This window comes from Ursus americanus, chromosome 14 (genome assembly GCF_024610735.1).
Source record: "Ursus americanus isolate L20-20 chromosome 14, mUrsAme1.1.p, whole genome shotgun sequence".
NCBI lineage: Eukaryota > Metazoa > Chordata > Mammalia > Carnivora > Ursidae > Ursus > Ursus americanus.
This window is the reverse complement of record NC_142140.1, coordinates 71,347,529-71,371,467: the sequence shown is the minus strand read 5'-3', so window position 1 is coordinate 71,371,467 and position 23,939 is coordinate 71,347,529. Positions and strand designations below refer to the sequence as shown.

Genomic DNA, 23,939 nt, shown 5'->3' with positions numbered 1-23,939 from the left:
AAGTTTGCAAAAGGCAAAGTAACACTTGAGCCTCAGAGGCCAGGAGGCTGGTGCGCCCTGATCTACATATGTACAAGTGTCTCCACAAGGGAGAGAGGCGCCTTGGAGTAGGACCCCCTTGCTGGCTGGGAAAGCCAAGTAGGCCCCTCAGCTCGGTGAAATGTACCCCTCTGTGAGACAGGAGAGGGAAAAGCCACTGGGTGGGTGCCTGCCGAGCAAGGTCACATCGGCGGGCCCGGGGCCCTGCAATCCCCCGATCCGCCACCAGAGGTCAGCACCATGCTGGCCGCCGCTCGCTCGTCGGGTTGGGGCGCAGTTGGGGCGCAGTTGGGGCGGGGCGGGGAGGGGCGGGGAGGGGCGGGTCGCGCCCCCTCCGGCCTCCCAGGTCAAGAGGCAGCAAAAGCCCCTGAGCGCCTCCCATCCCCCCAGGAAACAGTGCAGTACGTGGGTGGACCGTGGACACTTGGGGTCTCCAGCGCTGCCTTCGGCCGTCGAGGCTCCGGCCCGGCACACAGGCCCGGCTGGGGCCGCCGACCGGGATCTAGCTGGAGGTGACGGTGGTCCCGCCGCCCAGGCGCATGAGCATTTGCTGGCAGTCGTGCAGCAGGCGGCGATCGCCGAGCTTCTCGAGCGTGCGCGCCGCCTCGGCCAGCATGCCCACGCGCTGCCCCGGAGCCGACAGGAAGCCGGGCGGCAGGTAGCAGGAGGCCAGCAGCAGGGCCTCGGCGTGCTCCCGCCGCGTGGGCCGCGGTTCCAGCTCCGCCGCCGCGCCTGCGCACACCACACGGGCGTCAGGGGCGGGGCCGCGTCCGCGCCGGGGCGGGGCTCAGGGTCCGGCCCCGCCCCCTCCGGCCCCGCCCATCTCAGGCGCACGAGTGGAGCCTCAGACCCCTCCCCAGGGCCTGTCCCGTACAAGGAACTGGAGCACAGTCGCCTACCGCGCGGGTGACAGTGGTCCCCAGTGGATTTCTCTGGTAGGAAATCGCCCTCTGGCAACCACCGTGAAGTCCCTCGGCCTCTGCTCGGCATCCATCACACCCTATCCGGGCCTTCCCAGCGGGGCGGGGCGGGGAGGCAGGGCCCGAACCCACCCCCTACCAGCGCAGCGCCCCCGCTCACCTTTGCCGCAGGGGCCTGCCCTCCTCCGCAGACTGCGGTCCAGGAGCTGGTGTGTCCGCGTGGGGCTGGCCCCCGCCATCAGCCGGGCCGTGGCCTCGTGCAGGAACACCTGGGCAGGAGGGGGCCGGGAGACTCGGGGTTCAGGCCGGACCCCCACCCTCCCTACATCTGCTGGTAAAGGGCCCCGTGGGCACTCACCCTCCGCATGGCCGGCCGGCAGCTCTGTGCCAGACGCCTCAGGCCACTCAGGTCCCGTTGGAAGCCGCGCAGTTCGAGAGCCGAGGCCTGGGCCCCAGCGCCCGGGCCCTGCGAGGCCTGCGTGGGTGCAGGCGGCTGCTGCCGCCGCCACAGGCTAGTTCGTGCCACCAGGAGCAAGTCACACAGGAGCAGCTGCATGGCCTGGGGTGGGGGAGCAGGGCAGGGGTCACGGGGGGCTCCAGCTGTGGGAGGGGACGGGTGGGGGCCCGCGGTGCCAGGGGCCGGCTCCGGGCTGCACTGCCGAGGCACTGCACCCGCGTCACTCACGTGCAATGCAACAGCAATGCACCGCGGGGCCGCCCGCCTCTCCAGGCCCCCACGCCTGCCACCTGCCACAGGAGCGGCCTCCAAAGAGGGCTCTGCCAGACCCCTCACCCCCCCGCAGTGGGGCCAGAGGGGGGCAGCCACTCTCCCCTGGACCCAAGCCTTAGCCAAAAAGCCAGGCGAGCTGGGCCCGCCGGCCGGTACTGGGGGGCTAACCCCACAGTCTTCTGCCGCACAAGGGGGGACATCCAGGGATGGAAAGGGGGTGACCGCCCCCCTCAGACCTGCCAGGCCCCCAGCACCACCCCTCACCTTGTCAATGGAGCTGCCAGCTGGTGTGGTGGCCAGGCTCTCCTGCAGGTAGCCACTGGCCTTCTCACACATGGCCAGGCTGGCCGGGCCAGACTCTGCCTTCCCGCGGCCCAGCACGGCCCGGGCAGCCTTGAAGGAGTGCAGAGCCGCCCTGGGCAGGGGTCTCCTGTTGGGGCCAGGGCAGAGGACTGATGGTCAGACCGGGCCCGGGCCCTCACGAAGCTCCCCGCTGCCCTGGCTCTGGCTTCAAGCGACCCCAACCGCAGAGAACAAAGGCCTGGGGGGGGGGGGGCAGCACCGAGCTGGGGGGCCGGGAACACCCGGCCTCTACTCACTCAGACTCCTGCAGGGCACGGGGCAAGTGCTCCACCAGCGGGTACAGCCGCTCAGCCGCCTCCTCGTCACGCCGCAGCCAGTGGGTCACCACGGCCGTCAGCGAGGCCCACCACTTGGCCACGGGGTCTCTGCCTGCGGGGGGCGGGGGTGGGGAGGCTCCCTGAGGCTCAGCCACGCTGCAGCCCAGGCGGAGCCGCTGCGGAGCTGGGGGGCGCCGGGGCTCCCGGGGCGGGGGCTGGGGGCTCACCGGTGGTGGCGGCCATGCTGGAGCTGATGGAGAAGCCGCAGGCAGGCGCCCCGGCCAAGTCGGAACAGCTGTGGAGCAGCTGCAGGTACCCCAGGGCGTCTGAGAACTCCCTGTGGCGGAAGAGACGCCTGGCTCTCAGGCCCGGTGGCAGCGGTCCTGCGAAGGCCCTGGCCCCCTCCCCTCCCACCAGAGCAGCCTGACCTCCCCGCTCTGTCTCTTCCTGGCAAGCTGCCAGGGAGACCGACCCAGGGAGGAACAGACGCGCCGAAGGCTGCACAGCAGGTGGAAGTATGCACAGCAGGTGGAAGTAGCCCGGTGCTGGCCACCCCCCCACGGCCCCGGACACAGCCAGTCCCCGGCTCTACCATGGAGGGAGCCTGCCTTGGGGGGCGGGGGTGCAGGGCCACTCACCTGTCCCCATCAGCCGCTCCAGGGCTGGGACTGGGCTGAGCCACACAACTCAGTGCTCGCTCCAGGAGATGTTCGCGGAACAGCTGAGTCACCTGGGCCAAGGGGTCCACTGTGGGGAGGAGTGGGTGAGCGGGGCGGCAGGAGGGCCCCCCCTCGTCTCCACATTCACCTCTCCACACCAGCAGCTCTTTCCTGGGCACGCGGGTGGGACAGATAAATACCGCGGCCCGCTACCCCGGGCAGTGTAATCTACTTCATAACACGCCTTGACCAGCTCTGTTCCTGCCATCTGATCTCCTTACTCAGCACTGCTCTTGCCTGGGATCACCTCCCGAATCAACCACCTGCCCCCAAACTCCTGTCTCTCTCTTTGCTTCTGAAGAGCCCCAACGGAGACAGACCCAGCCTTCCTGCTCCTGCAGCCCCCACAGCAACAACAGACGGGGGGTGGGGGGGTGGGCATTAGACCGGGGTGGGCAGGGACATCCAGAGGTGCAGGGACAAGGGATGGGACAGGAATGAGGAATGGGAATGGGCCATGAAGGAGGCAGGGCGACGGGATGGGCACGGCGGCGAGAGAGCACCTGGGTTGCCGGCCAAGCTATACAGGCTCTCTCTCGGGGCACTGCACACGGCCCAGTCCCCATCCACGAAGAAACGGTGGCCCACGGGGTGGCACAGCCACTGCATGGCAAGAGGCACCGAGCCGCTTTGTGCCAGGCAGGCCTGGCGGGCGCTACTCAGGAAGAAGCGCTGTGGGGGAGGGGAGCGGGGCTGTCACACTGGACCCAGACAAGGACTCCCACCCAGCCCTAGGACTGTGACCCCAGCTGGGCCTAGATCCCGTCCCCCTCCCCCATAACCGTGAGCCCCTTGCCCCGGGAGCCACCGCTAAGAGCTGCAGAGACAAGCCCCCAGCCCTGTCCCCACCGCCCACCACCCACTCACTGTCAGAAAATGCAAAGCCCGCGGGAGACTGGTCTTGACCCTCAGCGCGGCGGCCACATAGATCTCGGCCAGCGTGGCCACGGACACGGTGTCCCCCGCACATTCCGCCAGGTTCAGGGCGCTCAGGGCCAGATTGGCGGCAGTGAGGTGCCCGCCCGCGTACTTCCCTGGGAAACGGGCAGGAGGTGAGGCAGGGGTGCGGCAGCGGGGCGGCGGGAGCCCCCAGGCCCAGTTGCTCGCCCCTCATACCCATGGTGTGCAGCTGGTGCAGCTTGTGGTAGACGAGCGCGGCGTCCCGGGCGCTGGTGCAGGCGTCCGCCTGCAGGGCCCAGTCCCTCTGCAGGCCCCCGGCCCGGCCCGCCAGCCAGCGGCCCACCCACAGTCGCTGCAGCAGGTGGCGGATGAGGCTCCAGAGCAGGCTGCAGGCCAGGTCTAAGTGGGAGGTGGGCAGCGGGCGGCCCAGGGCCCGCAGGGCCAGCCACAGCTGCTGGGCAGCCTGGGCGAAGTCCCCCTGGGGACGAGCGTTTTCCAGGTGAGAAAAGGGCGATCAGAGTATCTGAGCACATGATACCCCTCCTGCTCTGAAGACTCTTCCACCTCGGGCTCCCCACCATGACCCTGGCGCCCCCCCGTCAGTGGGAGTCCGCGGGGTCGACAGGAGCAAGGAGGGCAGGGCGGGGAAGAGAAGTGACACCCAGCGCCTTCCCAGGTGGTGCCCAGGTCCTGGCCCTGCCACATCCCCCGAGCCCACCCCCGGGAGCCGGCCCCTTACCCGGGCCAGGTCCAGGTCAGCCTGCTCGCGATGCCTCCAGAAGTGCACAGCGGGGCCCGAGTGGGGCCGCGTGACCGGCTCTCCGTAGACAAAGAGAAGCGCCAAGGAGACCAGCACCAGCAGCCCGTTGGTCAGCCAGACCAGTGGGGGCAGCAGCCACGGGGCCCAGCCGGGGCCATCTAGGGACAGACAGAAGGGCTGGTGACACAGCTCCCTGGAAATCCAGAGCCCCGGCCACACCCCCCGAGTTCATCCCCCCTCTCTCCCAAGGATACCCACGCTGGGGCCCATCCTACCTCTGCCTTCAGCACCCAGCATGTTGCGGCCAGGACCGTGGTAGGTGCTGCTGGCATCCGAGGGGCTGGGGAGACCCCGGCTGCCCAGCAGGGAGGCCAAGGGGTTGCAGGAGAGACAGAGGAAGACGAGTGCGCACAGGGCCAGGCGGGAGCGGTCCAGCATGCCCCGGCTGCGGGGGGACAGCAGCTGCTCGGGCTTCACCTGGTAGGGGTGGGCAGGTCAGCGAGGGCAGCGCGGGAGTGGCCCAGAGGGGATGCAACAGGGAAGGAGGGATCAGCCCCCCACCCGGCCTTACTGTGGGACCCCAGGTGGCTACAGGCCTTAGTTTTTCTATCTATCAAATGGGGGTTATGGAGGCTATGTCAGGGGCCTCTTCCTGACCTAGTCCTGGGGCTCAGATATTGAGGGGACACAGACAGGGGGGAACATGGCAGGGCCCAACCTGGCTGTCCTCAAAGACTGGGCTGTCGGGCTCCGAGTCACTGCCACTGCCACCACTGCCACTACTCCTGCCTCCAAGGGACAAGGGGCTGCTCTGAGAGGGCGAGCCGGCGTCCGAGGGTGGCGGGCTCAGCGTGTCCACCACCTCGGGCTTCATGCCCTCCATGGGCACGTCTGTGTTTCCTCCACTGCCACAGGCTGAGACCAGGTCCTTCAGAGATTCTGTAGGTCAGAAAGGAGCAGGGCCGGGGGGGTGAAGGCTTGATACCCCACCCAAATCAGCTTAGGGCCCCGTGGAGAGGGGGAAATGGGAATTGGTCTAGCTCTCGAGGCCCTTGTAGAATTGGGGCCTAAGGGGCGGGTGCAGGAGTTGGGGCGGGGTGAGGCCAGGACTCACTGCTTTTCTGGGCCGCAGAGCGGAGGCTCAAGTTCTCCTGCTTGAGCTTCTGGTTGCTCTGCTGTAGGAAGCGGATGTAATCGATGGCCTTGCGCAAGACAGCGGACTTGTTCAGCTGCAGGGGGTGGGAGGGAGACGGCACAGGGGGCCGTTCAAGCCTGGCACTGGGCACCTAAGCGCGGTGGGGGGGGGGCTACTTCACAATGCCACTGCCTCAGGACTGTTGCTCTTGCTGTTGCCTCTACGGGAACGTTCTTCCCCTCGTAGAACCTATCTCCCAGGACAGGCGCGAGGATTCATCCAGCAAAGGCATGCAACAGGGTCTGGCTAACTCCCTCCCTTCCTTCCGCTCTTGGCTCCTGTGATCGTCACCCTTGCAAAGTGCTTCACACGGGTAGCCTCATCGTCCCTCTCCCTGTGTTGTTTTCCTCCACGGCACATATCCCCACCTGGCGACTCTAATGCTTACTGCTTTATCCTGTGTATTGTCACCCCCCTGTCCCCCACTAGAACGTCAAGTCTCTAGACAGCAGGACTTTGGTCTGTCTGTTCCCTGCAGTGTCCCCAGGGCCCAGATTAGCCCCTGGCACGCAGGGGACCTGCCATGAAGTTCAGCTGAATCAGTGGCACTGGCCAGGCCCAAACAGGCTGAAACCCACAGTCCAGGCTCAGTTTGAAGCCTTCTGGGTCTTCCAGTCCCCTGCTCCCCCCCCAGGGTCACCCCAGAGTGTGCCTCTGAATGCCGTTGCCCGCACCTTCGCCTCAGTGCCCACTACCAGGTCCTTGAGCTCGATGATTTTGTCGTTGATGGAGGAACGGTAGCGTTTCTCGATGGCGTTGTGGGCTGTGCGCTTCTCCCCACGGCTCTGGGCCGAGCCCGGGGCCTTGCCGCCGGCTGCCAGCCGGTTGATGGGTAGCTTCTCGGCGTCCACTACCAGCGGCACCGTGGCCAGGATGGTTCCTCCACTCACCAGCGTCTGAAGGGCCAGGCGCAGGTTACCGGCCGGGCACGCACGTGCACAGAACCGTGACCTTCCGCCCTGCCCATGCCACCCACCTGCAAGGGCGCCGTCTGCACGGCCGTGCCAGGGGCCAGGGAGCCGATGCCCGCCGCCTTCACCGTGCCTGCCATGTCTGTCTTCATGGTCGTCAGGAGCAGGGAGTCTGCCTTGATGAAGTGGGGCTGCAGCAGGACCTGGCAGGGGGACAGGCCTCAGCCAAGAGCTGTGAGCATGGACCAGGGGCCGCCCCCTCCTCGACGCCTGGCCAGACCTCCTCACCGGGACCTGCTGGATCTGCGAGGTCACTGCGGTTGTTCCAGGGGCTGCTGTGGGGTTGGCCGTGGCTGTCAGCAGCTGCTGGGGGGCCGCATTCTGGACCTGGGTGTGCAAGGAGACGGGCGGGACCCCTGGCAGGGAAGCCAGTGGCAGGCCAGGCAGCGGCTGCGGGGTGCTCCCTGGAGGGGTCCCTGCAGAGATAAAGGCTGGGGCTGCGGGCACAGGCTGCCCTAAGCCACTTGCAACCCACCCCTCAGGGCCCTATCACCCTATGACCTGGGATGAGTCATCACCCCTCATGGCTTCAGTTTCCTGTGGCAACAACCCCCCCTCAAATGTGCTAGCTCTCCAGCCCCGCATTGGTTTCTGGAAGGGCAGCGTTGATGTGGACAGCCCAGCAGAGTGGGAGGCAAGGCTTCCCCCCACAGTAAGCAGAACACCAGTACTGCCAGTTCCGGGGCGTCTGAGGCAGTAGAGCACTGGCCCGATGGCTAAAGCCCGCCAATGCCTCTACCGGGGCCACGGCAGACCCTCCTCTCTGTGCTCGTGCGGTCCCCTCCCCCCACACCTCCCTTACCTGTGGAGAAGCCTCCCGTGGGGCTGGGATAGCCCAACACAGGGCTAGAGTTGAACTGTGGCGGGGCTGGGGCGGGGAAGCTCTGGGGCAGGAGGGACCCCGGCACGGGCTGCGGGGTTGGGGGCTGCAGGATGGTCAGCGGCAGCGGCTCCTCCTTGATACCAGGCCCAGGGGAGAAGGCAGGCCCAGACGGGTACATCTTCAGGGAGGTGGGTGCAGGCTGGGGAGGGGACAAGGGTGGAGGTGTCGCCTTGGGTCCCCCCAGGAAGCCTTCGAGTGGGGAGCTCATTGTGGCAGGAGATGGGGACAAGCTGCCCGGGGAGCTGGCATCGGGACTGGCAGGGTCTGTGCCCCCTGCCCCGCCCCCGGCATAGGGCGGGTCGAACAGGCCCGGGAAGTCGCTGTCTTGGTTGGTGATGAGCTGCAGCATGTCTGGAGAAAGGAGGAGAGGCCGTGTGAGTGACAGCAGGGCAGCGGCTGGCCCCTGTACAGCGCATCCCGCGCTTCGTGCCTCCGGTCCACACAGCTGTATGTGTGGGGCAATGGTGCGGAAATAGAAAGCCACCCACAGGAGCCCGTGCTCCCAGACACACAGCCGTTTCCTGGGCACCTGTGACACCTGGAGCGATGCCTGGTGCTTCTCATGGAGCCAACAGCCTGTACAACAGCTGGACAAGGTCAGTGCCCCACACCTCTGCTGAGGCAGAACTGGAGTTGGGGCCCCAGACGGCTGACTTCAGAGCTGCCAACCCCAACCCATTCCTCCGTGGAACAGACCGAGGCTTGGGGCTGACCCAGCTGCCGGCCACGTGTGTGCCAACCAGTGTGTCCCATGCCTGCAGCCAAGCAGCCTCGGGACCAGGCCATTCAGGGCTTCAGTTTCCCCTCTATGAAAGCAAATGTTGGCTGTCCTGCCTCGTTCCTCCCCGTACAGACTGGGACACACTCCCTTGCCACTGCCCTAGCCTCTCCCCCAGCTGGCGGGTGATTACGGCCTGGCTGTTCGCCTGGGGCCCTCTGACCCACTAGGGACAGCCACCGACTGGGTTAAAGTGCTCTGCAAGATCCCCAGCCTGAGCTCCCGGCCCTGCCCACCTGCCCACTTGACGTGAGGCCTGGACCAACAGCCTCCTCTCACTAGGCCTCAGTTTCCTCATCTGCACAACAAAAAAGGAGGAAGCCCTTCGTGGCAGGGTTGCTGCAAGTCTTGGCGGGCCGGGAAGCTGGCCACACAGGGGGCCTCACTGCTGCCTGCCTCCTGCCAGGTGCCCAGGCAGGGCAGTTCCTGCAGGAGAGGACCTTCTCTGGACTCCAACAGCCCGAGATGGGGGAGCCGGGCTCGGGTCCCCCTGGGCCCTCCATGGGAAACACCTCGTGGGCTCTCCTGTACTTTCACTGGCAGGGCCCCCATCCCTCACCCCCGCCCTCAGAGCCCCTCTGACAGATGGGGAAACTGAGGCCCTGAAAGACAAGCCGACTGAATCCAGGACTGGGGTCCCGGATTTGGCTCCGGGGAGGGGGGACAACTGGCCTCCTCCCTGCTTCTTTCCCTGGAGCCCCGGAGTGGGGCAGAGGACCCGGGAAAGCCCCCCTCACTCCACACGCCGGGATGGGGGTAAGTACTGCGGGTGGGGGTGGCCCACCAACTCCAGTGGGCGCCGGCAGCTGCCATGCCGCCCCCTCGGGAACCCGCTCTTCCCGCTGGGAGTCGGGGAGTTCCACGGCCACTGCACACACACGCCCCCCTCTGAGGAAACCGGAGGCTCTGTGATAAAGGGGTGAGGGGCTCCTCCAAAAAATACCTTCGAACGTGCAATCCATGGCTCCGCGGCCCGCGCCCGCCGCCCCTTCGGGGCGTCCCGGCCGCTGGCCTGCCGGTCTCCGCGCGGCGCCGACTTCACCTGTCACGGCTCGGCCGCGCTATAAAGCCCGCGCAGCGCCCCGCCCCCGTCGGCCCCGCCCCCGTCGGCCCCGCCCCGCCCCGCCCCCCGGGGCCGCGGGCCGGGCATGGGGTGAGCGCGCGCGGCCAATCAGCGGCCGCGCCGCTGCCTCACTAGGGCCCCGCCCCTGCCCCCGCCCCACCCCCGACGGCGGCTCGGGCTCGGGTTTCACCCCGCGGCGCTGAATGGGGCCGGGGTTACTCGCGGGCGCCGGCCCTTAACCCACTCGGCGCCGACATCCGCCGGGGTTACTGGCGGTCACCGGCCCCCCTACGCCCCCAGCTCCAACCACCTCCGTTAGCACCTCGGAGAAGTGCGGCGGAGTGGGCGCAGGGCCGGGAGGACCCCGGCTGGGATGACCCAACACTCTTTCCAAATCGCTGGCCACCCTCACCGGGTCCCACCGCTAGGCCTCAGTTTACTTCTCTGGACAATGGGATAATCACATCTCCCTGGCCTCGAAAGGGAAAACAAAGGAGAAAACGGGTGAGGCGCTCAGTACCACGAAGCGCTGAATTAAGGCCAAGGGCTGCCTGGTGGCGGGTGCCGGGACCTCCCCTTCCTGGGGCAGCCCAGCATGGGGCCACCCCCCACCACATGGACGCCTAATAACAGGTCACTGCCAGGAAACTGAGGCCCAGAGTGAAGAAGGGAGACCCTTATCCCAAAGTTCACATTCATGTAATACTTGAACATGATTCTCTGTCTTCGCAGTTGTCCTTTTGCAGAGAGACCTGCGTCTGGGATGGGGGGAAGGGGGTCAGCAAAGTCTACCCTGGCTCCCAAGGCCTCACAACCTGCCCCCAGCAGTCACCAGGTCAGGTCTGACTCACTTGTTCCCTGTAGGGTCCTGGGAGGCCAAGAGGCAACCCAATCCCTGGGACACAAGGTGAGGAAGGCAGGGGTGTCAGCCCTAGGGTGACAGGCTCTGGGGGTCTTTCGAGGAGGTACCTAGGACTGCCTCCCCTTCTGAGTAAGGTCAAAGTTCGACACACATACAGATGAACAAAGCATGGCCAGCTGCCCAGGTTGTCAGCTTGAGATTTTGTGGCCAAACAGACCTCCAGCCAGTCCTGCCCCAGCCTTCAACTGCAGCACCCGCCTGGCCCTCCTCTGGCTCCCAGTCTCCTGTGGCCTCGGTGGGGGGCTGAATCCTGGGCAGGCACGCATGGCAACTGAGCGAAGTGGGCCAGGAGGGACTCCAGCCCCAATCTCTCTCCCTCTCCACCAGCCTAACAAGGAAACTCAGCCTCATCTCCCTCACACACATCCAGCTCCCAGTCTTTCTAGAACTTTCCATGGCTTTGTAGGAGGTGCCAAGGATAAAGAACTTATCCTCTAGCACCTCCACCTTCCTCTCTCCTCAGCTTGTGGGTGCTCACACTTTCCCTCATCCCCCCCACAAAACAAAACAAAGCATTGCTGTTGGAAAGGCTCTGACCTCACCCGAGTAACTGAAGACAGGTTAGACACCGAGGCCTGGATTCCAGAACCGAGTTTCAAAAGCAGACCCTCGCGGCTCTGTTCTTCCTTCCCATGTTCCCCAGTTGTGGAGCCCAGAATGTGGCAGGACCAACAAGTAGGTACTGGCCTGAGACTTTTCAGACCAGGGCTAGAGGCAGCCCTCAGGGTGTCAAGCCCGGGCCACCCGCTTCCCCGCTTCCCCGTCTCATCCTCTCTTCCCTTCAGCACATCTTCTCACCTTTGTTTTGCACTCCTCACAACTCTGGGCTCTGCCCCCATCCCATCCTGAGGCAGTAGGAGGGAGAATGGTCACTCAATGTCCCCCTGAGGGTAGCAGGAGTCAGGAAAGGCTTCTGGGGGGGGGGGCTGGCCAAGGGGCAGAAGAGACAGTCTAAGCTAAGATGCAGCGAGAAAGAGGGCCTGGGTGCCACGAGGCTCCTGGTGGCATCGGAGGGGCCAGCCTTACCCTAACCTCCCATCTCCCTCTCTCCTGGAGCTGAATCTGTCAGCCTATTCCTGCAGGAGCTGGGTGTCAGAGCTAAGACTGGGCTTGGAAATTCGAGACCAAGCCCCACAGCCCACCTCCTCTCCCACACAGCCCAGGGGCCGACCTTCCCTCCGAGCCTCGCTTGCCAGGTAATTGCAGGCAGATCACTCCCCTTCTCTGAGCCTCCACCCCTCGTCTCCAGAGGTAACAGCGGTGGGATTCTAGAAGGGCAAGTGTGTTTACTGCAACATTATTTATGACCACTAAGTTATGCAAGCAGCCTAGGCTGTCCATCAACAACGAACAGATGAAGATGTGGTATGTATACACGATGGAATACTACTCAGCCATCAAAAAGAATGAAGTCTTGCCATTTGCCAGGACATGGATGGAGCTAGAGTGTCTTATTCTAAGTGAAATAAGTCAGTGCGAGAAAGCCAAATGCCGCATGATTTCACTCGTATGTGGAATTTAAAAAGCCAAACAAAGGAAAAAGAGACAAACCAAAAAACAGACTCTTAACTCTAGAGAACGACCTGGTGGTGACCAGAGGGGAGGCGGGTGGGGGGATGGGTGAAGTAGGTGACGGGGATTAAGGGGACACTTAGCGTGATGGGCACTGAGTAATGGATAGAATTGAGGACTTTATATTGTACACCCGAAACTCACATAACACCGCATGTTAACTAAAAAATGAAAATAAAAAAATAATAAAAGAGCAAGCGTATGGGGGCGCCCGGGTGGCTCCGGCAGTTAAACATCCAGGTCTTGATTTTGGCTCCGCTCATGACCTCAGGGTCGTGAGATGGAGCCCAGCGTCAGGCTCTGTGCTGGATGTAGGAGCCTGCTTAAGATTCCCTCTCTCCCTCTCCCCCTCCCCGCCCTCCTGCTTGTGCGCGCTCCCTCTCTCTCTCTCTCTCTCTCTCAAAACGAAGCAAGTGTATGAAGCACCCAGCATTCAGCAAGATCGCAATAAAGCTTCGTCCCTCTGCAGCAACTGGAATGGTCTAGAACTGTTAAGGCAGGTAGTGAATTGCCCATTACTTGCAACGTTCAAGTCGGAACTCCATACACATTTAATGGAGACCGTTTTATGGAGAGTAAATCGGGCTGGGACTGGAGTGAGACGAGAGAGGTACCCACTCCCAGCCCTGGGAGCCAGGACAGCGGGCCCCAATAGACTGGCCATGGCTCCCAGCTCTCGGACCATTCTCTGGCGAGCTGAGCGCAGGGCTTCCAGCAGAGAGAGAGGCTCAGATGGCCCGTGAGGCTCCCGCATGCCTTCCTTGAACACAGGAAAGAGGAGACAGGGACTCTGGGCCTCAACGGGCCCACCTCGCAACTCCTCCAAACTTTCACCTTCCCCACCTCCTCCCCAAGCCTGGATTCCTTTTTCCTCTCCTTTCCAGTCCTGCCCCGATTCTATCAGGGCCCAACAGGAAACCTGAGCCCGCCCGCCCTCCCTGGCTCTACCTTCAAATCTCCTTTGGAAGGCAGATGTGGGCCAGCCTTTTATTCTCTGGCCTGTTTATTCTGCGAGGCCATGATGGAAATCTTGGGAGGACCCAACGCCATGAACCGGCAGGAGCACAGCTCTGATCATCACAGGGGCCTGTAGCCCATCCAACCTGTATGAGGCCTTGAACCCCAAACGAGCTCTGCTTGCATGCCTCTCTGGATGGGGAGCTCACCACTTCCCTTACATGGCCTGGTCCAGGACGCCCAGACTTGCTTCTCTGACAATATCTGCTGCCTTTTCTTTTCTCTTTTTTTTAAAGAAAAGCGTGAGGGGTAGAGGCAGAGGGAGACAGTGTCCTAAGCAGACTCTGCGCTGAGCATAGAGCCTGACACAAGGCTCCATCTCATGACTCTGAGATCATGACCTGAGCTGAAATCAGAGTCGGACACTTAACTGACTGGGCCTCTCAGGCATCCCTTCACTGCCTTTTCGTAAGTGTCCCCTGTGTGTCAGGCCTGTGCCGGGCACTGGGGTACAGGGACGTAGCACAAAGAACTTTCCTCGTGGAGCTTACGTTCCAGTGACCAACGGTCTGCACATACATGGAGGAATGTGGGTGCAGGTGGTCATGGGCACCACGAAGAAACTGAGGCAGTATAAAGAGAGCTTGAGGGGCCACTACAGATGAGATGATCCGGAAGCCTCTCTGAGGGGGCAACATCTGAGTAGAGGCCTGAAGGAAACGAGGAAGGAGGAAGAATGTCCGGGCCAGAAGGAGCAGCAAGTGCAAAGGCCCTGAGGTAGAAGCAAGCTTGGCGGGAGGATGATGAGACAGCAAGGAGGCCAGTGTGGCTGCAGCAGAAGGAGCAAAGGGGGGATAGAGGTCGGGGAGGCAGCCAAGGAGCTGGGATTCCAAACACAAGCTTGTTTGTCCTCTGAGCCAAGGACACCAATGCTCCAGGAAATGGGCAGGAAAGGGGTTTGCAGCTGTCCGGTACGATGCAAATGTGATTTGCACACTTGCACAAGTGTGAAGAAGAGTGACGGTATAAAGCAGCGCCGGCACAGGAGAGGGCACGGGACAGGGCTTATGGGACCCCTGCAGCGTTCCACCTCTTCCCGCTTCATGAAGGGCACAGGGCAGGGGTGAGGCACTCACCCGCCATCCCAGGAAGCCGGGGCTACACCCTGCCTGCCATTTGTCCCTGCTGCTCCTGCCAGTACCTCTTCGATCCTCCTGAGGACTCGGGTCAGCAGGTTTGCATGTCCTCAGCTAGTCGTGTAGGCAACAGGGACAGACTCCTCTTTGTGCACTCAGGGCTGCCCGGGGGTGCAAGCGTGTGCCGGCTCTTCCTGGAATGGGACGGGCCCATGGCGAGAGCCCCAGGTGTACCTGGGCATGGGCCCTCTAGACGGACAAGGAAACTAAGGCTCAGAGAAAGGCCCTGTGTGTCCAAGGGCCCACCACTGCCAAGTAGAGAATCTGGGACTCAAACCCGGGTCCACCAACCCCAGAGCCCCTACTCATCAGCTCCAGCCTGCCGGGGACAGGAGGGGGCCCTAGCTCCAGCCCGGCTCTGGCCCGACCTGCTGGCAGCACTTGTCTCAGCTCAGGCGGTGTGTGTAGAGTGCACACTGGGGACAGGAGGCAGCACGAAGCTCAGTAAGGCTCAGCTCGGGCACTGCCCCTTCTGGACACCTTAGCGGCCAGGCTTGGCGGGGAGCCCCTCGAGGCAGAGCCGGGGCCTGAACCAGCGTGTTACCCCAGCATCGGTCAGCACAAGGCGGAGCCCAGAGGGGACCAGAGCCAGCCGGCCCCCACCCCACTGCTGGTCTCCAGCCACAGGCTCTCGCCCAGGCTGTTCCCTCTGCCGGGAATGTCCTTCCCACTGTCCTGTCTACCTAGCAAACTCCTGTTCCTCTTTCAAAACTTGTTCTGATGTTAACTCCTGAGATTCTTCCCTCAACTGTGTCACCCCACCCACTAGCTCCCATTGACCCAAACCAAAACACCCTGGACATGACCTGTAAGAGGGCCATTAAATAGGATGCTGGTCAGTACCAGTTCAGACATCTTGTCCTAGGTGTGGGCTCAGGGCACATACTGACCATTCTGGAAGCTGAAAACCAATCCATAGGCCTGAGACAGTGGCAATCTGGGAGTAGTGCCCTACCAGGGAGCAACTGTTCCCAGTCTAAATAGCAGTGCCGCGCACTTCTTTATATAAATTATATCTATTTCCCCCTTTTGGGTTGTTTCCCTGCTGCCTCCTTTTAACCCGAAGTGGATGTAGGGGTTCGAAGGGAACATGCTGTTTTAGGGCTGCTGGGCCGCTCTCCGGAAAAGAGAAACCCCTTTACAACCTCCCCGGCAATGTGTCCCATTTCCTCACTGCATCACCAGCACTGGGTTTTATAATTTTTATTTACTTTTGGTTGCTTTGTTTAGCCCTGAGACCTGTGTGACTGGAACCTCGAAGGTGCTTGAATGTGTATTCCCAAGGCTGCCTGCCCTGAGGTGTTTTTTTGTTTGTTTGTTTGTTTAATAATTTTTATTTTGTTATATTAGTCACCATACAGTACATCCCCACTTTTTGATGCAACGTTCCATGATTCATTATTTGCGTATAACACCCAGTGCTCCATGCAATACATGCCGTCCTTAATACCCACCACCGGCCCTGAGGTGTTTTGTGCAGCGAACTATCAATGGTGACCCGAGGCTCAGAAACACCTGCACTGCTCTGGCCCTCCTCTGCCACTACCACCGACCCTTCCTCCGCACATTCTTCTGCCTGCCAAGCAATCCCTGCTGGGCCTGGCCTTCCTGCTGTTTCTCACAGGTCTCTAGCTCCTTCAACCCCCTCAGCTACCACCAGGCCTAAGCCACACTGGCTGGGCAGCGGGGGGGCTGTGGTGAGTCAGGGGTTTCAAGGCCTCTGTTCCTCACCTGTGCACTGGGTGCGGGGGTGACAAAGGCATTGCAAACTTTCCTTCCAGCTCTACTCTCTTTATTTCCTTTTTTTTTTTTTTAAGATTTTATTTATTTATTTGACAGAGAGAGACAGTGAGAGAGGGAACACAAGCAGGGGGAGTGGGAGAGGGAGAAGCAGGCTTCCCAGTGAGCAGGAAGCCCGATGTCGGGCTCGAGCCCAGGACTCCGGGATCATGACCCAAGCCGAAGGCAGACGCTTAATAGCTGAGCCACCCAGGCGCCCCTATTTACTTATTTTTAAAGATTTATTCATTCATTTATTTGTCAGAGAGACAGAGAGAGAGAGAGAGAGAGAGCGTGCACAAGCAGAGGGAGGGGCAGGCAGAGGGAGAAGCAGACTCCCTGCTGAGCAGGGAGCCCGATGCAGGGCTTGATCCCAGGACCCCGGGATCATGACCCAAGCTGAAGGCAGATGCCTAACCGACTGAGCCACCCAGACACCCCATACTCTCTGTATCTTTAATGGCAGCTAAGGACACGGTGCTTGCTCCCCTAAGGGTCAGGCAGGTGGAGAGGTGACGGGCTCCCCACTAACCTTGTCCGGCCCCACCTTGTCTCCCAAGCAGTGACCCGGAATCAAAAGGTGGCTGCTCGGAACTTGAAACCATAGCCCATAGAAACTTCCAACACAGGCTCCGTGGATCATCTCCTAACATGTGTCAAGCTAAACATATGAGGTGCCAGGTCCCAGGTAAGTGCTCTAAATGATGAAAATTGGTTGAGGGCCTACTATGTGCTGCTTAAGCCCTTGACCTAACTCAGCTCATCTGATGCCCACACCTCCAAGAAGACGGCTCTATTATTATTCCTAGTCCACTGATGAGAACCTGAAGGTCAGAGAGGTTAGGCCACTTGCTCAGAGTCACACAGTAGGGATTGAATCTGAAGACCCCTGGGCTCCAACGGGAACCCCAGAGCCCTAGCATGTGACTGGGAGGGACAGGCTTGCTGGGAGATAGCTGGAGGGTCATTTGGGGGGAGGGGGTGAGACTGAGCAGGGTTCCAGGTCGGGAGGAGGCTTTTCCAGGCCACCAACTCTTGCAGGTGGGATGGACCCCCATCCCTGCCCCACCTCCCACCAAGTCCGAAACCCAGCAGGGGAACCAGACACCTGGATCCAGCCTCAAACACCCTCCTTCCCAGGAGCCCCAAACCCGTTTCAAAGGCTCTCCCTCCACCCCTCCGTGGAGCCACACGGGACAGAGGTCTCACACATCCGGCGTCCCAGTCGAGTCTGGGGACCAAAGGGCACATCCACAGGGCCTGTGGCTGGCAGAAGACAAAGCCAGAAATAGTTCCTCTGGCCCGCGCTGCCATTCCCACCTGAGCTGCACCTGTTGGCAGGGGGGCGAAGTCCGGATCCCAGGCCTCTGCCCGGCGGTGACCCCTGCCTGGGGCGGACCAGGTCACTCGGAATGTTTGTGTCCAGCGAGGTGACCATCGGGCAGGAGGTAACTCCCAGACACCTCACCCCACTGCCAGCATGCTTCTCTCCATCCCGCAAAGAGACGGGTCCTGCAAACCCTGCAGGTCTGGAATGCAGTGCTGACACATGGGACATCATCCTGGGGCACTGGGGAGCCAGCGCTGTTTGGGAACTAAGGAGTTACAGCCCGGAGCTGGGAGCTGAGTGGTAAGCAGCCCTGAGCTGTGTTTTCTCTCTCTTTTTTTTTTTTTTCTTTTGAGAGAGAGAGAGAGTGGCAGTGTGCACGCATGCAGGGGGCTGGGGTGCAGGCAGAGGCAGAGGGAAAGGGAGAGAGAGAATCTTTTTTTTTTAATAAGATTTTATTTATTTATTTATTTATTTGAGAGAAAGAGACAGAGATAGCAACAGACACAGCAAGAGAGAGCACCGGCTGGGAGGAGAGGGAGAAGCAGGCTCTCTGCTGGGCAGGGAACCCGATGCGGGGTTCGATCCCAGGACCCTGGGATCATGACCTGAGCCGAAGGCAGACGCTTAACTGACTGGGCCACCCCGACGCCCCTTGAGCTGTGTTTTCTAAGAGGGGCCCAAGCTTGGTGGGCGTGGGGAAAGAGCTGGGCGTGAGATACCATGGGGAGAGGTGTGGGGTGGGGACTGGCCTGGACCCAGAAAATAGCCAGGCGTGCGTGGGCCCTAGGAGCAGACCCTCCTGTGGTTTGTCTGGGCACCTTGGGAGGGACTGCAGGGCCGGAAGGAGTGAGGTCCGGTAAGGCTACCCTGGCTTGGAGGACTGCAGGGGTATGACAAAGAGTGATGGCGGAGGCATCCAGGCAGAGGGCCGGAGAACTGTACCACCAAAGGCTTCAGACAAACCAGAGCCCGCAGGACGACTCCCCCATCGGGCCCAGCACCGCCCGGGAGACAGGGAGGCCCCAGCCAGAATCCCATCTCTACTTGCCTCTTCTGCACTTAAAAGCATGTGCAAGATCTGATCAATGAGTCAGCAAAGAGGTGAAGCCTGCCACAGGCTTAACAATAATCCCAAACACGGCCCGGGCCTGCTCCCCTGTCCCCGCCGCCCACAGCCGCCAGGGACCCCAAAGCACAGAGCAACCCCGGGCGGGAGACGATGCTCCCTTCACCCACGGAGCTAAGGGCTCAGGCTGGCAGCTCCACCCCAAAACCCGCTCACATGACAGAGGGCTTGGCAAAGGCCGGCAGCAGGGCTGGGTGGGGCTCAAGGCCCTTGGCAGGCTCCCTGGTGACAGTCCTCTGTCTCATGACTCAAAGACCGAGCTCCGGGCTGGGAGGGGGAGGTGGCCGCTTGGCCTCTGACCCCTCTATGACCTACTCACAGGCCGCCAGCAGAGCCCCACGTGTTGCAGCCTCCTGGGTTCCCTGTTCTTTTTTTTTTTTTTTAAGATTTATTTATTTTAGACAAAAAGAGCACGCACTCCAGTGGGAGGGGAGGGGCGGAGGGAGAGGGAGAGAAGCAGACCCCCTGTCGAGTGCTGAGCCAGCCCCAGGGCTCCATCTCATAACCCTGAGATCACGACCTGAGCAGAAATCCAGAGTCCACGCTCTACTGACTGAGCCACCCAGGGACCCCGGGTTCCTGGTTCTCTTGCTTCCTGCCCCTCCCTCCACTCTTAGGAGCTCAGCAGTTAACAGCATGGGCCCCGGAGTCCACAGCCTGAGTTTGAATCCTGGCCCTGCCACGTTCTAGCTGTGTGACCTCAGGCAAGTCACTTAACCTCTCTGTGCGCCTCAAGGCACTCCTCTGTAAGATGCAGATCTGAAGTCTACCCCACTCAGGGTTGTCAGGAGGGCTCACTGGTCAGCTAGGAGCCTGGGATACAGTAAGTGCTCAATTAGTGTTCCCTGCTCATGTTGTGGTCCACGACCCCAGCTGCTGGGGGGGGGGGGCTTCCGACATTCAACCCAAGCATAGCACTCCCTACTCCCGTCCCCCCAAAACTCCACACCGCCTCCAGGGCCCAGCCCATCTACCCTCCAGGAGCTCGAGGACTGCTCGGCCCACCTCTCGACCCTCTTTCCTCTCAGGGGACCTGGAGACCTTCGGGCCCTGCTCCTCCCACCCCCACATCACTCTCTAGATCTTGAATCTGCCTCGTTCCAAGGGCAGGGTATGAGCCTCAAAAGCAGGTCTGGCCCCTGAGCATCAGACTCCCCTCCCAGAGCCTCTGCCTATGGAACTAAAGGAGGGTCCATCCAGGCAAAGACGGGCCTGGGGGTCCACTGCCGTATTTATGAGAACAAAACAACGTGGATGTCCATCAGTGGGGGACTGGGGGGATAAACCAGGGAACCTGATTGTTGTCTGGCTGTTGACACGGAACAAAGCGGGTTACAATCTCCTCTGAGCCAATGGACCCTATTCTAATTTCTAAAAGTATAGATTAGCGGTTGCCTGGGGCTGGGTGTAGAACGGGGAGCAGTTGCAAATTGGCAAAAGGAATCTTATTGTGGCCATGAAAATGTTCTAGAACTAACGGGTGATGGTCACACAACTTGGTCAATGTAACAACTTATTGTACACTTAAAATGGGCAAATCTTACAGCAGGTAAGTTATACCTCAGTGGTATTGTTTTTAAAAAGCAGATCACCAGTACACAGCCATTCCAAAAAAATAAAAATTAAAAGAACACACACACACATAGGAAAACAATCCCCCACATAATTAACACAGCTTATCTCTCCATGACCGGTTTACGGAAGATTTTCTTTTCTTCTTTTTGCTCACCTGCACTTTCTAATTTTTCTACAATGCGAAGAGATTCATTGTGTAATTGGGGGGGGGGATGGAAAGTTTGGATAAAAAACGAGAAATCTGCTGTAGTGGGCAAACCTCACACCCACCCCAGCAAGAGGCCCCAGTTGTCCCCCTTCTCTCCCAGATTAGAGCGGGTGCATAATGCCCCCCCCCCAACGGCTGCAGGGGCCCAGTCTTTGGGCCTCGGGACATAATGCTTCTGTAAATGAGTCAGTGAGAAAGGTCTATACCAGACCCGTGGCCCTGATATACCCCCCCCCCCGAAACCACTGTCCCAACTCCCTTAGGAAGGGAAGCATTAGTATCCCAAGCAGGAAACTGAGGCTCGAGGATTGAGAGAGCTTGGGCAGGATGGCAGAGTAAGTGAGTAGTGTCCAGATTCAAGTCCTGACCCCAAAGCCCAGGTCCTCACCACCTGGTCATGGTGCCTTTCAGGCTGCACTACTGGGTCTGGGGCTTGTGGAACTGTAAGGGGAGTCAGGCTCAGATCTCCCCAGGGTCCGGGGTTTGGGGTTCATCACTCCAGCATGCAGTGATGGGGAAGGCTGCTTTGGAAAAGCCCCCCAGTCAGGTCTCTCCTCCCCGGGGCTCCCCTTGCCTGGCCCACGGGGCAGGTGAGCTGATAAGAACCCAGGCTAGCGGCCAGCTGGGCTCATATGCAAGGCTGCAGCAGGGCAGGAGCGAGTGACTTAGATGTGTCTGTTCTGCCAAGCCCAGGGGGCCGCAGGCTCCAGGGACACATCCGTCCAGGTGGTGGGAGGTCTGAGTCCTGCGCTCTTGGCCTCAGGTTCCCCATCGACCAAGCGCCACTTAGCCAGTGTTGCCGAAACTGCAGAGGGCCCATGGAGGGCCGTTTGCTGGGGGCTGTGGTTTGCCCTGTTACACAATGGGGCGACAGCTTCCCAACTGGTACCTGCCGCACCGTCCCCAAACCTCTCCTCCGTCTAGCAAACAAGATGCTTTCAAAGATGTGAGTAAACCCGCGCCGCGGCTCCGCCCCAGTCCCTGGGCTGGCTGGGAACACATCCTTCCCCCTTGGTCCCGGGGCTGACCCTCAAGTCTCAGCTCAAAAGTCTGCTCAATAGAGGTCCCAGCCTACCCCTGCTCCACCCCAACGCGCAACTAAATATCCGTTTGCGGGTTTTCTTGAGGATTTTCGTGCTCCCAAGAAAAGGAGGAGCCCAGGTCGGTCTGTGAAGCCCCTGTGCCGAGGACGCGGCTTGGTATGCAGTAGTTGCTCAATAAATGTATGCCCAAGCGATGCCCATCTAGGACTAGGAGAACCGGACGGGGGCGGGAGGGAAAGAGAGAGGGAGGAGGGACAAGAGGAAGCGCCGCGCGCATGCGCCCGAGCTCTGCGCCAAGCTGAACTCTTGGGCCGGAGGGAATGACCGTGAGTAACCCCGCGCTGACGTCAGGGCCGGGGCAGGGGCGGGGCCTCGGCGACGCCCCGGTCTCCAGGCTCGCGGCGGCTGCCACTGGGTTGAGAACTCGCCGGCCGCGCCGCGCGGGGCCCCGGACGCCCGGAGGCGCACGTGCCCGGCCCGCAGCCTCCAAGGGAGTCGGCGAGGCGCGGCCCGAGACGCCAGGGCGGGCGCAGGGAGGCTCGGCGCGGTCTGGACCACGGGGCCCACAGCGCACAGCCCAGAGGCGCGGGGAAGCCCCCGCGCACACAGCACGGAGCCGGTGCCCGCGCCCCGCGCCCCGAGCCGGCCCGGGAGACAAAGGCCGGGCGCCGCCGGCGCGCCACCCTCGCGCGGAACCCAGCCGGCCCTTGACGTACCTTCGATGTCCGTCAGCAGGGCCGCGTCCAGCTCGCACGGCTCGGCCAGCGCCTGCTCCAAGGCCGCTTCGCTGAAGGGCGGCTCGTCCATGGCGCAGTCGCCTCCTCCGGGCGGCCCGCCGGGCCCGCCGCCGCGTACGGACTTTCTCAGGGGGCGCCGCGTCCGCCGGCCCCGGCCCGCTGGCGCCGCTGCGCGCGTTCGCGTCCCGTCCGGGCCCCGGTGGCGGCCCGGCGCCCGCGAAAAGTTCCTCGGAAACTGGGTTCCCCTGCTGTGGTTCTGCAGGGAGGGCGGGGTGGGGGCGGGGCCCTGCCGGGAGGCCCCGCCCTCCCGGGTTGACGGGGCCCCACCCCACATGGAGAGAGCCGGGACAGCTGCAGGGTCGGCCTCGCCAGCCTACCCCCAGCCGGCCCCTCCATCAGTGTGCCCTCCACTCATTCATTTCATCCAGCCTCTTGCACAGCAGCGTCTGGCCCACTGCTGCGAGAACGCTCGGGCAGGCCATGAGACTTCCCTGGGCCTCAGTTTCTCCAACATCAAGCAAGGGGGCTGGGTGGAAGCTCCAGGACAGTGCCTGTCCCAGAGGTCTTGGGGTTGGAGGGGGGTGGAGTCTGGACAAACCTCACTTCCTAGATTCGGCTCTTTAGAACGAGACAGATCTGTCCAAGCGATAGCCCTAATGACCTGCTGTGTGCTGTCGGGCCAAACTCTGTCCTCAATTTCATCAGCTCTAAGTGGAGCTTGGTGATGCTTCTCCATAGGCTGGTTGCAATGTTAGTGATTACATGGGGGGGGGGGGGCGCTGGGCCTGTGAGTTCAGCCTGCCCCCCACCCCCACCCCCCAGTTTCCTTAGATCAGATTGGTCTCCCGATAAGGGGGTAGCGCAAAGGGAGACTGGAAGAGACTTAAATTTCCCTTCCTGATTTAATCTGCTTTCCTCCCAGATCCAGCTGTGGTGACAATAGAGGGGTGGACCTAGTCCACCCCCGGAAGTAGGTGGCCTCAGTACCCAGAAAGACAGGAAGACCTAGAGGGTTCAAGCACACGGCTACTCAGGAACAGCAACAGGGCTGGGCCCCAGGGCTATCTGACTTCAGACTTGGTGCTTACCCCTGGATCATGACAGGCTGGGTCTGGGTCAGAGGAGGCAGCTTGGCTGGGAAAAGAGAGGAGACCGAACCCTGGGCCCTGTGGACTGGGGACAGAGCTAGGTGGCCGGGGGGGGGGGGGGGGCGGGTATCCCACTGAGGTGTATAGAGATAAACTAGAACATTTGAGTATCCGAAACTGGAAAGGCAGTGAGCTTCCTGTCCCTGGAATTATGCACGCAGACAGAGGTAGCCTTGGTGGAGGGCAGCCAAGAAGACCCATCAGCGGCCTAGACCCCCAGTCTCTCCTAGCCCCTGGCCTCAGTGAGTCATGCCATCCCAAATACTGTCTTGCTCAGACTCCAGATATAGCCTGTCTGGCCACGCCTTCTGAGGGAGTAAAATTAGTGGTGCACTTTCAAAGGGGGGTGCCTTGGCCAGGAGAGGACTTGGGAGGCCCAAGTCCCAAGGGCTCAGCCAGTACGTGCAGCTCTCTTTGTTCCTCTCCCGGAAGTGGCTGCTGTGGAAAATTACCCAGAGCAGGAGTGGCCAGGAGCCATGGGGGTCTCCAAACTGCATCTCCCCCCAAAGTGGCCCTGCTCTGGGACCCACCCAGGGATCCAGATGAACTTCTCCTGGGGAGCACAGAGGGATTTGGCTTCTCAGCCATCTTTCATCCTGTCCCCCTACCCCAGACCCCACGGCCCAAGCAGGAGCCAAGCACCCAGGAGGCCTTGGGAGTCTGGTGACTTCCCTGAAAACCCTAACAGACCTTCCCAGGGAGAGGAGTGGGGAGAGGAGCGGGTGCTGAATAGAACCTCTAAAGACCACTTTTTCCAGAGTCAGGAAG

The 23,939-nt window shown here is 61.6% G+C and overlaps 1 protein-coding gene across 5 annotated transcripts; it reads right to left on the bottom strand.

Annotated features, from left to right (window-relative positions):
* Window positions 1–393: 393 nt before the first annotated feature.
* On the bottom strand, window positions 394–22,272 carry SREBF1 (sterol regulatory element binding transcription factor 1). Of its 5 annotated transcripts, XM_045778200.2 has the most exons (20): window positions 22,003–22,272; window positions 9,459–9,557; window positions 7,657–8,088; window positions 7,083–7,270; window positions 6,860–6,997; window positions 6,558–6,779; window positions 5,803–5,917; window positions 5,407–5,627; window positions 4,964–5,165; window positions 4,668–4,846; window positions 4,145–4,406; window positions 3,896–4,062; window positions 3,532–3,700; window positions 2,948–3,056; window positions 2,537–2,646; window positions 2,289–2,421; window positions 1,954–2,119; window positions 1,318–1,518; window positions 1,120–1,228; window positions 394–771 (listed from the first exon to the last, which is right to left on the bottom strand). In XM_045778200.2, exons 1-20 carry the CDS (start codon window positions 22,091–22,093, stop codon window positions 542–544), a joined length of 3,543 nt encoding a protein of 1,180 aa, XP_045634156.2. In that variant the 5' UTR covers window positions 22,094–22,272; the 3' UTR covers window positions 394–541. The 5 variants fall into 5 exon arrangements, with proteins under 5 accessions (XP_045634156.2, XP_045634152.2, XP_045634153.2 ...); XM_045778196.2 differs by lacking the exon at window positions 9,459–9,557 and having other exon boundaries at window positions 7,083–7,291; window positions 22,003–22,271; XM_045778197.2 differs by lacking the exon at window positions 9,459–9,557 and having other exon boundaries at window positions 22,003–22,271.
* Between the last annotated feature and the right edge of the window lie 1,667 nt (window positions 22,273–23,939).